The sequence below is a fragment of the Schistocerca nitens genome, chromosome 11 (assembly GCF_023898315.1).
Source record: "Schistocerca nitens isolate TAMUIC-IGC-003100 chromosome 11, iqSchNite1.1, whole genome shotgun sequence".
Taxonomy (NCBI): domain Eukaryota; kingdom Metazoa; phylum Arthropoda; class Insecta; order Orthoptera; family Acrididae; genus Schistocerca; species Schistocerca nitens.
Window position 1 is genome coordinate 140,299,369 of NC_064624.1, and position 16,200 is coordinate 140,315,568.

The 16,200-nt window shown below is 40.0% G+C and overlaps 2 protein-coding genes across 3 annotated transcripts in view; one reads left to right on the top strand and one right to left on the bottom strand.

Moving 5' to 3' along the window:
- The window catches only part of LOC126212916 (ankyrin repeat and protein kinase domain-containing protein 1-like), a 146,801-nt gene that overhangs the window by 34,097 nt on the left and 96,504 nt on the right, over positions 1-16,200 (top strand). The gene's annotated exons all lie outside the window — the stretch shown is intronic.
- On the bottom strand, positions 14,213-14,680 carry LOC126212719 (uncharacterized). The gene has a single exon (XM_049940130.1). The coding sequence runs from the start codon at positions 14,678-14,680 to the stop codon at positions 14,213-14,215; it is 468 nt and encodes a 155-aa protein (XP_049796087.1).

The window sequence follows — 16,200 nt, forward strand, 5'->3', positions numbered from 1 at the left end:
TTTGGAAGGTGGGAGGCGAGGTACTGGCAGAAGTAAAGCTGTGAGTGCCGGGCGTGAGTCGTGCTTCGGTGGCTCAGTTGGTAGAGCACTTGCCCGCGAAAGGCAAAGGCCCCGAGTTCGAGTCTCGGTCGGGCACACAGTTTTAATCTGCCAGGAAGTTTCATGTCAGCGCACACTCCACTGCAGAGTGAAAATCTCATTCTGGAAACATCCCCCAGGCTGTGGCTAAGCCATGTCTCCGCAATATCCTTTCTTTCAGGAGTGCTAGTTCTGCAAGACACTGTCCATTCTGTTCAACTGCTCTTCCAAGTCCTTTGCTGTCTCTGACAGAATTACAATGTCATCAGCGAACCTCAAAGTTTTTACTTCTTCTCCATGGATTTTAATACCTACTCATAACTCTTCTTTTGTTTCCTTTATTGCTTGCTCAATATACAGATTGAATAGCATCGGGGAGAGACTACAACCCTGTCTCACTCCCTTCCCAACCACTGCTTCCCTTTCATGTCCCTCGACTCTTATAACTGTCATCTGGTTTCTGTACAAATTGTAATTAGCTTTTCGCTCCCTGTATTTTACCCCTGCCACCTTCAGAATTTGAAAGAGAGTATTCCAGTCAACATTGTCAAAAGCTTTCTCCAAGCCTACAAATGCTAGAAACGTAGGTTTGCCTTTTCTTAATCTAGCTTCTAAGATAAGTTGGAGGGTCAGTATTGCCTCACGTATTCCAACATTTCTACGGAATCCAAACTGATCTTCCCCGAGGTTGACTTCTACTAGTTTTTCCATTCGTCTGTAAAGAATCTGCGTTAGTATTTTGCAGCCGTGACTTATTAAACTGATAGTTCGGTAATTTTCACATCTGTCAACACCTGCTTTCTTTTGGATTGGAATTATTATATTCTTCTTGAAGTATGAGGGTATTCTGCCTGTCTCATACATCTTGCTCACCAGATGGTAGAGTTTTGTCAGGACTGGCTCTCCCAAGGCCGTCAGTAGTTCTAAAGGAATGTTGTCTACTCCCGGGGCCTTGTTTCGACTCAGGTCTTTCAGTGCTCTGTCAAACTCTTCACGCAGTATCGTATCTCCCATTTCATCTTCATCTGCATCCTCTTCCATTTCCATAATATTGTCCTCAAGTACATCGCCCTTGTATAGACCCTCTATATACTCCTTCCACCTTCTGCTTTCCCCTCTTTGCTTAGAACTACTTTCCTTACAGTGGTATTAATAAAACTGCTCAAGTTAATTTTTGCCAGAGATGAGCTGGTTTATTTATTTTTTCTTTGTTATAGATTGATGCATCTGCAGAACATTTCGTTCCTGAGTATTGTTCATCAAGCATTAAGAAGGAAGAGGAGTGTGATTATCTTGTGTTGTTGATAGTCACATAAATACAAGCAACTGATCATTTTTAAAGCTGGATACAAATGTAAGAAAATTACCCCACTTTCAAACTATCCATCATTCCCTTTTTAGCTTTCACTCTGGTTGCAGAATGTCCATTACAAATTCCAGACCAATGTATCTCCTTTACTCCTCAGTGCCATTCTTCAAACTGGTTAGCAAAATAGTTAACTTCAGCTTTCAAAAGTATGGCCCTTTAAGGAAAAAAGAGGGGTTGTTATCATGCTTACTTAATAGTCAAGCGATAGAATGTTCACATTACACTTTTCCTCGAGTGAAACAAGATGTGATGACAGCTAGCACTGACAAATGACAGAACTTGAAGTTCGTGTCGGCAACCTTCGGCAGCAGCAGAAGCGGGGAAAGGTGTAGCAACGACGGATATTTGGCTACACTGGAACAGTGCAGATTATTGCAGTAAATGCGTTGTTCCAAAACAATTGAGAGTTTGGTGAGAGTTTTGGTGCTCCTGTGAGATGTAGCTCTGTGGTCCAAGTCCGTCATGACACAAAGTGACAACAGAAATTTGGAATTTTAGGCACACTGCTTCAGCTTCAAGGGGCATGTACATACCACTGAGGACACAGACGCTGTGCAAGCTGCCATCAAAAGTAGTCTTAATTATTTGATGTCTTGCCATCACACCTCAGTCATCATAGCATTTCAGGACTACTAAATCAGCGTGTTTCATCTCTACAATCCTAAGATTGTATGAGAGTCATACTGAAACTTGTGAGCAACCCACTGTTAAAATTTTAATTCAAACAATGTAAGAAAAACAAGTGCAGGATTGTAATCTACAGACTTTACTCCACATATGCCCATGTTATGACATAGCATCTCTTATGTGACCACAAGCAGCACTTCACAGATGATTGACGTCAGTGTTCCATTTTGACAGCATGCTCTCATTGAATTCCTTTTTAGAGAGGGAAAAATGTGCTCTGTTGAAATCCACAAGATGCTGTGCGTACAGAGGTGTTTTTAATAGCCACTAGTAGTGTTAAGAGGTGGGTGACACATTTTAAAGACAATATCAAACAATGGAAAATCCAGAAAATTCAGGATGGATTCAGCAGCTAGAGACTGTGATCATGTGTGTCCAAGTCTGTTTCTTTCTTTCTTTCTTTCTTTTTGTGTGTGTGTGTGTGTGTGCGTGTGTGTGTGTGTGTGTGTGTGTGTGTGTTTTTCACCAAGCAGTCAATCAAAACGACCAGGCAATCCCATCTGTGGGGTCATTCTGCCCCATGACAATGCAAAGCCTCATATGGCCAACACAATTGTGACACTTCTGCAGAAATTGAAATGGGAGGTTCTTGGCCACCCTCCACAGAGTCCGGACATCTCTCCCTGTGATTACGCCATTTTTGGCCCCATTAAAAAGGCTCTGAAGGTCAAACTATTCACTTCAGATGATGACATCCAGCTGTATGTGTGGAACTGGTTAACATTGCAGCTCCGGGAATTTTATGAGACAGCTATTCACCACCTTCTGTCACAGTGGGACAAGTGTCTCAACAGCCAGGGTCAGTACTTGTAACATACGGGTACTGGTTTCTGTAATTATGCCTCTGGCTCGTTTCTTTTTGAACACCCCTTATATATGATCTACGTAAAGCCTCGATTGCATTCCTTTTAACATACTTCTAACAAAACTGGAGTATTATGATGTTCAAAGGTCTACATTAGTGTTAAGATGACCAATGTAGGAAAAGAAAGATACCTACTTACCATAAAGAAGGCAAGTTAAGTTGCCAACAGGTGCAATTAAAAAACTCTTACGTAAAGCTTTTGGCCACAGCCCTCATCAGTAAAAGAGACATGCACACAAACAAGCACACCACACAACTACAAACTCCAGCATCTCAGGTCTGTCTGCAGCTAGACATGCCTTTTTTTTACATCAGGTAACAATCTGCTTTTTCCTACATTGTTCATACTCCCACCTGTTGTTTCCATTGTTTGATTACATTGGTAGTAATTTCTTCCTGCCCTGAACAGAAGACATTATGTCTCAATTAGAAATACTCTCTCCATCTTAACGTTCAGGTATTCCACAGGGCTCTGCCCTTGGCCCCTTCTTTTACATTGTGGCTATCAGTGACCTGCCCCATTGTGTATCACAGTCTGTTAGCTTCTAAGCTGATATACAACTTTACTTTGCATCACGACATCCCAGCTCTTGATAAGATTATGCAAGAAAATCTTAACTCTGCATTAAGTTGATTTGCAGCCAATTAACTAGTTTTTAATCCAAGCAGAACCAAAAAGCTTATGTTAGGACTGCCTAAGAATGTAGCTAAGTGTGTTAAACCCTTAGGAATACATATTGGTGCCAAACTAAGTCGGTAAGAGCATATAACATGTAGAAACTGAGAGATAAGGTCAGTAATAATTATCTCCATATGACATATTTCACATTCTTTCGATCACGTATATCGTATGGCCTACTCATATCAGGAGAATCTCCTCCTGACGGTAACATTTGAAAAGTAAAAGAAAAAAATTGTCTGTAATATGTAAGGCTGGTCCTAAAGAGCCCTGTTGCCCTCTTTTTTACAAGGCTTAGGATATTAGCAGTGTTGAATCAGTGTACCTATGATTGTTCTTCACAACATATGTCATTAGGGAAGCAATACATGAACATGAAACTAGAAATAAGGCAAACATTGTCATCCAAAAGTACAGGCCAGCAATAGCAAGAAACTCGCATTAAATCGAATGTCTTCAACATTTTAATATGTTTTCTCTCACTGCTTGATCCTTACCATTTAAAAAATTAAAATTATAAGACTGGCTGACAAAAATCCATGTTGCAATATAACAGAGTTATATGATATGGACAATGTTGATATAAACATTTAAGATTATAGTTTTATATATGGTACTTAATTTGTACTTGTAATGAGCATTAATTCTAATACTTTGATTGCAGCTGTAACTTTCTGCCTCTGAGAGAACCTATTCTACTTTATGCTTTCAATGGCAAATAAAGAAACTGAATTTGAACTATGTAGTGCATCAATGTAGTATAATTGTTCTGTTTAAGAGGACACTGCCCTCATCTCAGCTATGTTGACATATTTAGTTTGAGTAATAAGAGAGGAGTCTTTGTCATTTGTACAGAATGCTTCAGCAGGAATAATACATATTTGAAGGGGTGGTAGCATAGAAAAATTTAAACAAGTAATTAAACATGACAGTTTTTGTTGGTCACGGAGGTAAGTTTGCATTTTCACTTGTTCGTAATCCAGTTGCCATGGGGTTATTTATAAACTCGATGGAAAGTCCAACAAAATTATGAATATGACAAGTCATATACCAGCTATTATGTAAACACTGTTCGGTCTTCTACATCAGCATGATTACTGCCAAATTATCAATTAGAATGAATGGGGCATAGGCAGAGGGTGTATACTGGCAACTCACTATGTCCTGTTGCAGAGCATGCTCTACAACATGACATTCGTCACCTCGGCACCTGTTTCACCACGTGCACCATTTGGATTCTTCTCCCAGATGCCAGTTCCTCTGAACTCCATAGGTGGGAACTAGCACTACATGTCCTTGGTTCTCTCCATCCACCTGGCCTTAATTTATGTTAATTTCTTCTGTATCTGCATTTCTTCACTGTAACTACTCTTTGTTCCACTCCATTTTAGTTTTCTACGTCTTTCATTGTCTTTCCTGTCTATTTTTCACCGCCCCCCTCCCACCCTTCTTATGTGCAATGCACTTAGCTTTTCACCCTTTTAGTAGTAATCTCAGACTTGCATATTACCCTGTCTACTTTTGAAAGCTGAAGCTCTCAGGTTTTCAAATCTCATCCAATGCAGTCCACAACGATCAGTCTTTCCTTCTCATTCAGTATGGTAAGTCTCCCTCGACCCGTCGTTCTGGGTGACTTTCCCGAAATCTACCCGTTTTCCTAGACATCTCCAGCCCTTTTCCTTCACCCATCTTCCTTTTCCTTCAACCCTTCTGACTGAAGAAGGAGCCACTGGCTCTGAAAGCTTGCAAATTAGAACAGTCTTTTTTTGTATTTTCTGCCGCCATCTGGTGAGTAGATTTGGTGTCTGTTCAGTTAAATTATTTTGTCAATAATTGATTTTTTCATTGTTACATTATGAAAAATGATAGATTGCTACTCATCATAAAGATGACGTTGAGTTGCAGACAGGCACAATGAGAAGACTGTTACACATTGAGCTTTCAGCCAAAGCCTTCATTAGAAAAGACCACCCCCCCCCCCCCCCCTGCCCAAACCACTACACAGACCGACCTCCAGCCACTACAGTCAGTTCAGTGTAAGCCATGTGACTCATCACCACCAAACTGATATGTTACACTACAGTGTCCATGTTTTGTGATAGAAAAGGTGCTTCTGCTTGTATACAACATGGTAGACCATTTTCTAACAGCAGAGCATCATGCCCCAGAGCGTTTGCTCACTTTTTCACTAAAATACACTGGTCAGCCAGAACACTGTGATCATGTTGCTAATAACCAGTATGTCCACCTTTGGCATGGATAATGGTGGCAATGCATCATGGCACGGAAGCAATGAAGCTGTGGTAGGTCACTGGAGGAAGTTGGCACCATACCTGCACACACACGCTTCACCCAGTTAACCTACATTATGGGGAGGGGGAGCGGTGAACTCTGACGTCATGTTGAATCGCATTTCAGATGTGTTTGATCGGGTTCAGATCTGCCGAGCTGGGGGGCCGGCACATCAGCTGGAACTCATCACTGTGTTCTTCGAAACACTCCATCCAACTTCTAGCCTTGTGACTTGGCACATTATCTTGTCGAAGAATGCCACCGCTGTTGGGAAACATGATCATCACGAAGGGGTGTATGTGGTCTGCAACCATCACGGTGCCCTGCACAAGCTCCACTCGATCCATGGATACCCACGTGAATTTTCCCCATTGCATAATGGAGCCACCACCAGCTCGTCTCCATCCTGCAGTACCAGTGCTGCGGAGCTATTCCCCTGGAAGACAACAGATACACGCTCTCTCATTGGCGTGATGAAGTAGGTATCGGGACTTTTTAGACAGTGCAAAAGACTGCCACTGTGCCAGCATCCAGTGCCGATGGTCACGTACCCAATTCAGTCACAGTTGCCGCTGCGGAGGCCCATTTTTAGGAGTGTTTGGTCCAATGTGTGTTCAGTCACATGCGAACTCTGCCAGCATTAAATTCTGATGTTAGTTCCACCACCGTTCACTGCCTGTCCTGTTTTGTCAGTCTGCCCAGCCTATGACGTCTGATATCTGTAATGAGTGGTGACCACCCAACCCCGCAACATCTGGACATAGTTTCACTGCATGTTGAAGGCACTCACCACAGCATGCCTCAGTTTGCAGATTCTGAAATACTTGTGCCGAGCCTCTGGTTCATCACAATCTGCCCTCAGTCAAACTTGGACACATCACGCAGCTTCCCCATTCTACACACAGACAGCACCCTCTCTGACACTAGACGGACCGTGTGTGTCTGACAAGCAGTCATTCCTCACTAGGTAATGCTGCTATCGCCTCGATAGGTTTGTATCAGTAGTAGGTCGGTGGTCGTAATGTTCTGGCTGATCAGTGTATGTGTGACTTGAGCAATCCCCAGCAGTCATCTCTCATCTGAACATGCAGATCAACAAAATGTGGATGCAGCAGAAGGGATTACTCAGTCTGTGGAAGGTAGTGCTGCAACAAGCACACATGTATGAGAATATGACTGAAAGTGGTACACCATTCCTTGCAGACATGTTGGACTGTCCTTGCTGATACGTGAACAAATTTGACAACATCTTACACAGTGTGTTCACAGGCGCAACCAAACACAGTATTTCATTTCTGCCATTCTGTGATGTCTTCATATTGACCCATCTTAGTGCACTGATTTCATTCAACTGGCTGACATGTAAGTTCTACTTTAGTATGAAACATTTTTTATTATTTCTTTTTTCTCTAGAGTTTCCTCATTTAATTGATGGTGTTGTAATGGATAATAAGAGAAAATCAATCCATTGGTAAGAACAGGAAAGTATCTACTGAAAGACAATTTTCACCAAAGATCCATAGAATATATTTGATACATTGATGCTTCCAGAAATTGCATAGGTGGTTGATGTAAAGCCACTGAAAGAGGTGAAGATGTTGTAGTCTTTTGTCACCATCTTGTTAATTTGTTTCTTGTTCCTGGGAGCTCAGTCTGAGCAGATATAAGTTGTGTAATCCTTAAATGTTTGCTGGATAAATGTTATTTATATCTCTCTATTTTGCTGAGTCTATCATTAATCTAAGCCACCACCATGTCTCCTTATCATTTCTTCGATTTATGTTGTATTTTATGTGCATTTCGGGGAGAAAACTGGCAAGGCTGGTGGTGGATTGTTAGGAGACAAACATTCGGACACTGTTGGTGTTCTTTCATTAATAACTTTTCATTTAGTAGCCAGAAGCCCCTGAGATACGTTATTCGATCACTTTCTTTCTGCATGCAGTATTTTATAGCAACAATCCTGCAGGTCCGATCGGTTAGTCTGTAAACAGTGATGCCGGCCGGCTTGCTAGTTGACCCTATATAATGCCAGTGATGTAAAAAAATCCAGGGGTGGACTACAATAAAACTGCTCACAAACAGGTCTTGTAGGGTCCAACAGTACCAACCAACTGCCTGTCACGCTCTGCTGATAGGCGTCACTGGATGTGGGTACAGTGGAGCATGTGGTAAGTACACTGCTCTCCCAGTTGTTGTCAGTTTTTGTGACCAGAGCCGCTACTTCTCAGTCAAGTAGCTCCTCAGTTTCCCTCACAAGGGCCGAGTGCACCCCACTTGCCAGCAGTGCTCGGCAGACCCGGACGGTGACCCGTCAGAGTGCTTAGCGAGCCCAGCAGGACATAACCTTGGTGATCAGATGGGTGCGGGTGTTATGACTGTGGCAGGGCAGTTAGCTAACCACAGTGAGGTAATCTGTCAATAAGAATCATAGAAACTCAAATATGCTGCGCTTCAGTGTTGTATTTGTGCACAAATCGTCCATCCTCAATGTGGGTTGTTTCCATTTCATGGCTGTCAGAATACACAGAATACACTGAGTTGCGTAATTACCAAATTGCTAAATTTATGTCACATGTTTGAGAAACCTTTACAGTAATCCTCTAATTGTGAGGCAGGAAGAGGGTATTTAAAAAAATGCAAGTAATGTGATTTATGTTAGTGATGGAGGTTCACATGACCGCCTGACACCAGTTTTGCTCCACCTACAGTCTTCTAAAGTTAGAAATGTGCTGTTTTAAAATGGTGATAAAATATTAGTCAGGTGAGCTTATTTTAGTAAATTGTTTATTAGAGCTGATCATTTCATTGCATATGAAGTGGGCCATTGTGGAGTGGGGCTACAGTGATGTGATATTTACAGTGATCCTTTGCTACAGCTATTACATTCCTGTGTAGGAGTATATTCACTAACAAAAAAAGATACATAAATGTGACATTTGTAGCAAATCCTATGCTAAATCTTGCTGTCTCAAGCACAACACACTGGTTCATTCTGGAGTACAGCCATACAAATTGAAATTTGTGCAAGACTGTTCTTTGAGACTAATTTCCTTGAGAAATGTATATATGTATGACATTTTCTGTCCATTGGCAAAAACTGTGATTTCACAATGCTTCCTGATGACTAAAAATATCGAGGTAGGTAACAGATCTCTTACCAAATTGGTATCTGATTGCAACAAGATACCCGAGGAAATTGTGGTCTGATTTACAGTCAACTCTTTTTAACTTAATCTAAGAATGATCAATTGATTTTGTTCTCTTTCGTACAGACCACAAAGACACAGAAAAAGCATCTGATGAGTGTAATGACTAAGTAAAAAAGCGTCTTCATCTACGTCTACATCCCTACTCCGCAAGCCACCTGATGGTGTGTAGCGGAGGGTACCTTGAGTACCTCTATCGGTTCTCCCTTCTATTCCAGTCTCGTATTGTTTGTGGAAAGGAGGATTGGCAGTATGCCTCTGTGTGGGCTCTAATCTCTCTGATTTTATCTTCATGGTCTCTTTGTGAGATATATGTAGGAGGGAGCAATATACTGCTTGACTCCTCAGTGAAGGTATGTTCTCGAAACTTCAACAAAAGCCCGTACCGAGCTACTGAGCGTCTCTCCTGCAGGGTCTTCCACTGGAGTTTATCTATCATCTCTGTAACGCTTTCGTGATTACTAAATGATCCTGTAATGAAGCGCGCTGCTGTCCGTTGGATCTTCTCTATCTCTTCTATCAACCCTATCTGGTAAGGATCCCACACTGCTGAGCAGTATTCAAGCAGTGGGCGAACAAGCATACTACTTCCTTTGTTTTCGGATTGCATTTCCTTAGGATTCTTCCAATGAATCTCAGTCTGGCATCTGCTTTTCCGACGATCAACTTTATATGATCATTCCATTTTAAATCACTCCTAATGTGTACTCCCAGATAATTTATGGAATTAACTGCTTCCAGTTGCTGACCTGCTATATTGTAGCTAAGTGGTAAGGGATCTTTCTTTCTATGTACTCGCAGCACATTACACTTGTCTACATTGAGATTCAATTGCCATTCCCTGTACCATGCGTCAATTCACTGCAGATCCTCCTGCAAAGCAAGTGGAAGAATCTAAATTTCTTGGAATGAATGTAGACGACAGCTGGGAAAATCGTGTTCTCCAAACGCGAAAGAGGAGTTGGAATCTTTGCAGGTCACCACTGAAATTCGTCCAGTAATCTTTTCAAGTGAAGTCATCTTGGTACATAAACTCTTGTGTATCTTGTAATAAATAACCCTGCTCAGTGTGAAACAAACATCCAACACCACAGCCAATACATTAGAAGAAGAGATGATATCTACTTTCGACACAAACATTTTCTACTCATACAAAAGAGGTAAATTACATTGGTGCTAAAATTGTTAATTTACTTCCACATAATATCAATGCAAACTATGTAACATATTCTTATTTAAAACTAATTTAAAGGAGTACCTGCTTGGACCTGCATTCTATTCTATGGAGCAATGGAGTAATTATTTTGCAATAACAAATAAAATCTTTAATATGATCCTGTAATGTCACACATTCATGTTAATTGTGTGTGACAGTAGTATTCCAATCTAAGGCTGCAGGGAAAAATTTTAAATAACTCATGGCCATTTGTAGAGCTCATTACTGCTCCTGCCTTCTTATTTAGATTCAATGTATTGATATTTATGTTGCCTGCATTGCATCAATCCTTATCCAAGCAACTTGCTCAGTGATGTGGATCTGTGCAAAACACACATCAAAAATAAATAAACCTCATACTGATATTGACAACACAATGTTATAGTAATAATATAGCAGTTATTAAGGGCTTTAGCTCAAGGTATTTGGACATACAAGTGACTGAAAGCACCTTATTTTTGGAGAAATTATTCACTATATATTTTTTTAAAATCAGTGCAGCCTTACCCATTAAAAACAGATGACACAAATATGTTTTGTAGTAAGACTTTCTTTAGTGTTGGTCATCTAAGTTCTCCACAGTATAAAGAAATGGCAGAAATTTGTAGGTGTGAAATACTGATCCTCTATAGATATCTGCCATACTATAAGGAGGAAAAAAATTCACACCAAAGTAAACCAACAGTGAAGGGCTTTTTTACTGTTCTCAGTATTAAATTTTTCAGTGCACACTCGAGGCAGATAGCACACTCATACTGTTTGTAATAAATCATATTGTAGGCAGTAAAAAATAAAATTGCTAGAGTGACAGACAATTCCATCACAGTTGCCTTAACGTATTGTATATTTTATTTTATAGGGAGCATCTGTAGCTGTCAGTACCAGAAAAAGGTTGTACTAACATAGTGTGTAATAACTGTTGCACTTAATGACTTGGTTTGTAGATTCATCCAATAATGTGTACTGGAAAGCTGTGCTGTTTATGGTAATTTCTTTCTTTCTTGTATTGATAAAAAAAGCCACTATGTTTTGAATGAATTGTAAAGCGCATGAACATTTGTTTGCACCAAGTTCTTAAATTTTCTTAGCCTGTTTAATTAATGTCTATTTTCAAACATTTGGAAATGCATGTACAACAGTAAAGTATGTTGCAGTTATTTCAATTCAGGTGTAACTGTAAAGTATCATTGTAGCAACAAGATATTTTTGCTTTCCCCATATAATAACTGTACTTAAATTACATCAATGTATGAAGTATGTCTACTTTTTCCAACAGCAGAAACACATTTGCAGTTTCCCCCCAACCCTGTGGCAGTTGTTTTTTTTTGTTTTTTCTATTCTTTTTTTCACCTGTGGCAGGTGAAATTATATGATGGTGACATGTTCATCAATAGTGGAAAAGATTGCACAAGTTCATTTATCAAAGATTAATAGCAATTCTACACTGACGTGGACTGAAACAAAATGTAAAATAAATCAGTTCTAGAAGTAGGACAATAATATTTCTGATGGCTAAAGTCTGGTTAGAGTGTAGCTGAAACTAAGTTCATTAAACACACACTCTATAAAGGTCAGTCCTCCACAGAGGAAAACAAAGTATGGCATGTGGCTGTTTGAAAGTTAACCAGGAATAAATTTACAGGTCGCAAGTATGCCACAATGTCAGTGTCCCCATCTTCTTTGGTCCACAGCTGGCATCTCCCAGGATTGCAAAGTCAGATGTGAATGGCAATGACATCGTGGAGATAGCTCTCGAGTGAGAATCCTGATTGATGGAATTCTTGTGGCTTCATTGCTTAACCCAGGAAACTCACTCAGAGTGAACTTGTCTGGTCTGACCCGAGTGTCGCCCCAGCTACCTCTAGGGACTAGGATACAGCTGGGCCTACTTTAGATCACGTGTCCTGCAGAAGAGAGTAGATCTGTGCAGCGAGTGGTCTCCAGTGGCAATTAAAGTCACTTTTTGGTGGATGTTTGGAACCTATCGGTCTGTATTCTATAAAATTGTACCCCTGTGTATTACACATCTTTGAAATACTGATGTGGTAGACTTCGGTTTATTAGTAGGATACTTTGGAAGTGCATTCAGTTTACAAAAGAGATTGTGTACAAATCACTCATGGGATTGATTCCAGAATATCGCTCAAGTGTGTGGAACTTGTACCAAATAGGACTAACACAGGATAATGAATGTATACAGAGAAGGGTAGCACAAGTGGTCAAAAGTTTATTTCATCTGTGGGAGAGTGTCACAGAGATACTGAAGGAACTGAACTTGATGACTCTTGAAGGTAGATTTAAACTATGCCAAGAAAATCTACTAACAAAGTGTCAAGAACAGGTTTTAAATTTGACTCTAGGACCCCCTACTTATTGCTCACATAGGGATTGAGATGACATATCTAGAATAATTACAGTACACAAGAGGCATTTGAACAAACATTCTTCCCATGATCCATACATGAATGGAATGGGAAGAACCTCTAATAATTGGTACAATGGGACACAGCTCTGCCATAAGCCTCACAGTGGGTTGCAGAGTATAGATATAGGGTAAATTTAGGTTAACTGGACCACTTTTTACATTTTAATTTTTTGTATCCATATTTTACACAATAAGTAAACATGTAGCACATCATTATTTTGTTGATATTTACTGAATATTTTTTAAAAAAATATTAAGAACCCAACCAAAATATTTTAAAAAGCAGAGACCAAAATGTAACATAGTTGCAAATGGTCCACTTAGCCCCCTTGAGGAGGTTAACTGAACCATTCAGTGTGGTTAACTGGACGACTGACATTTATTGGTATTCACTGAAAAACACAATAGTCAGTGCTTCATACTATTTAATACAGGATACAGAAATGCAAACAATTAGTTATATACTCAACAAAAGACTGATAAACAGCTAATAAAATGTGAAGTTATGCAAATCACACTTGAAAGAACACATATTTGCATATCGAGCAGGTTTTAATTGAAATGGATTAGGTAATTTCAATAGAACATCAGTCTCTGATACAAAACTTCTTTCATCTGTTGTCATAAATTTGATTGTTCCAGTCAAGTGTTTGTAAAATGACACTTCAGCTCCATCTTTTAGGACTTTAAGAACCTTAGCAACATAATGTCTGAAAGTAGTAGAGTCTTTACCATAAACTGTCACAGTCACAAAGTTTCCTGAAGAATACACCATACTGTCTTTATCTGAAGACAGACTCACTGCTGAAGAATAGTCATCATAGAGAAGAGATCCTTCAGACTCTTGAGATTCTTCCAACTCAAAGAGCTTTCTCTTTGGTCTCTTATTCTGATCAGAGTTCTCTCTTATCGTACTATTAGATTTCTTCATTCTGTTAATCTAGCTTCATCTTCAAGAATGTTTTTTACAGGCATATCTGTCAGAATCATTGATTTTTGTTTCTTGGTTTGTTTTCTTCTTGGAAGAGGGACTTTGGAATGAGGCCGAATGTCTTCTGGAGAGATTGGTTCAGTTCTTTTGCCATTCATCTTGACTACTTTACAAGGCTGAGGAATATTTAAATATGTAGTTATGGTCTTGTCAGAAACAGCAACAGTGGAAGTAGATGTCATATCATTTCTCTGGTTAGATTCAGTGGGCAAAGGCTGATTAGTTAAATAAGTTGGGAGATAGTCTTCAGGTCAAAAAATATCTCTGTTTAGTGGTTCAATACCACATGCCCTAAAACCACTGCATATATTTCGGCTGGTGAATGCAAGGGGAAAAGCTCTGCCAACCAGTCCAGCAACATCATAAATTGTGATAGATCTTTCTGTATCTGCCATAGGGTCTCAACGTGCTGTATTGTAGAACATCTTGAAAGGTGCAACAACTCCCACATCCAGAGGTTGGAGCTTACGGCTTGTGTGAGGAGGCAAAGTAAGCAAAATAATTCCATTTTCTTTTGCATATGATATTGCTGCTATGCTTGTGTGGCTTTCATGATCACCAAGAATCATGAGCATAGGATTTTCCTTTGTAGGCCTTTCATGTTTTAGAAAGTGCTGCAGGACTGGTAAAAATAGTTCACTGTTCGTCCATCCTGAGGTAGTGGCTCCACCCCCAGAGCCTGGTGGAGCATTATGCAGCATGTGACCTTTAAAATGCACCCTAGGAAACACAAGGAATGGTGGCACAGCTGTTCCAGAAGCACTGATTATTGCAACCATTGTCACAAGTGATCCTCCTTCAGCAGATGTAGCTTGTCCAACTGTTTTGCACTCAGTCTGGTTTCTGCACAGTGGTTTCTGCAGTCTCATCCAGATTGTATATGTCTTGTGGTTCAAACCTGTATTTTGCTTTAAGGCAAATCAGATTGGTAAAGAACACTTCCTCTTTTGCCTCTGTGAAGCTAGTGGCCTACTTGTCTGTTCTGGTGTTTGTAATGAAAGTCTGTTTCATTTCATTAATGCCCTGAGCCATTGCAGTCCTGCCATTTTCTCTCTTTCCCAGGTCTGAGGTACAGGTATTCCATTCCTCTTAGCACATTCATAAGCCAGAGTACTTGCAGTTTTTGTGGTTAAGCCATAATGGATATCGCATGCAGTTGTAATATAGTCAGCAAGTGTTGGAGCAGGACAGAGGCCCCGAGAAAGAAAGAAAGATGTGAGCCATTACTAAATTACATGAAGCAGCGTCAAATGTCAGAAAGAGAATTTCACAATCAATTTCAGCAATGGAATCCAGTGCTAAGTTAATAAAGTTAGCCTTCTCAAGCTCCCAAGCCATCAATTAAAAAATAAGCCTTGGGAAATATCAAATATCCATTAACAGAAGTTAGCATGAGCACTCTTGCTTCTTATGATGCTGAAAGCTGATAATTGTCCAGACCTGTCCAATAATCAACATACCCACTTAACTCCCGCCCATCCCATTCAACATGTTGCCTCATTGCAATTTCATCTACCACTATTGAACAATATAATTCTCACCCTTGTTTGACACTTCAGCAACTTTTGCTTTCAGGACAGTTAGAGCTCTAAAGGTAAAACCTACTGATCTGTCAACAGAATCCTTAATGTAGCCTCGTGGGACAAGGCGAAGTCAAAAGTCTCGTGTAGTTATAAGCTCGAGTTGAGTAGAACTGGAGAGTTAGTGCAAAAGGTCAGAATTCATATGCATATTGTCTCTTCAGCTGATAAAACCCTCTTCTCCAATTCCCTTGAAGGTCCTGGGACTGAGGCCTGAAACATAAACATGAACTTTCCAAATTTACCAAATAAAGGAAAAGCATCCACTCACATATAGCTGGCTGTTGTGAGGTGTATTACAGAAAATAATTTTTACACTAGCTTTCAAGTTCATGTAAATACCATTTTCTGTTGCACGTTTCTAAGTGTCTTCTAAGTGTCACACATCAGTCAGCTATAGGGGAGTGATTGCCTTTCCTTTATTTTCCATAAAAATGAGCTTTTCATACACTTATTTATTACAAGATGGAAGAAGAGAATGGATAACAGTATTCCTTAACTTTGACCTCCAAAACTTTATGCATTTTGTCAGAAAGATTTGTCTTCTCTTTGAGCTTAGCAAGTGAAGACAATAAGGAGGGCACTTTCTCCTTAACGCCTTGCATTCAAAGGTCTCAGCTGATCAGCCTTCTGCTTTTCTTATACAACTTGATACCTAGCAGTAAGAAGGGCTTTCTTTGATTTTGCAGGAGGGTTCATGTCCTCTACTCGTATTTGTAATGGTAAAAATGGCTATAAAGACAAATGTAAAACTTACTGATTTATGAAAATCACAGAAAATATGCGTACATCACGGTAACTGTAAGGTT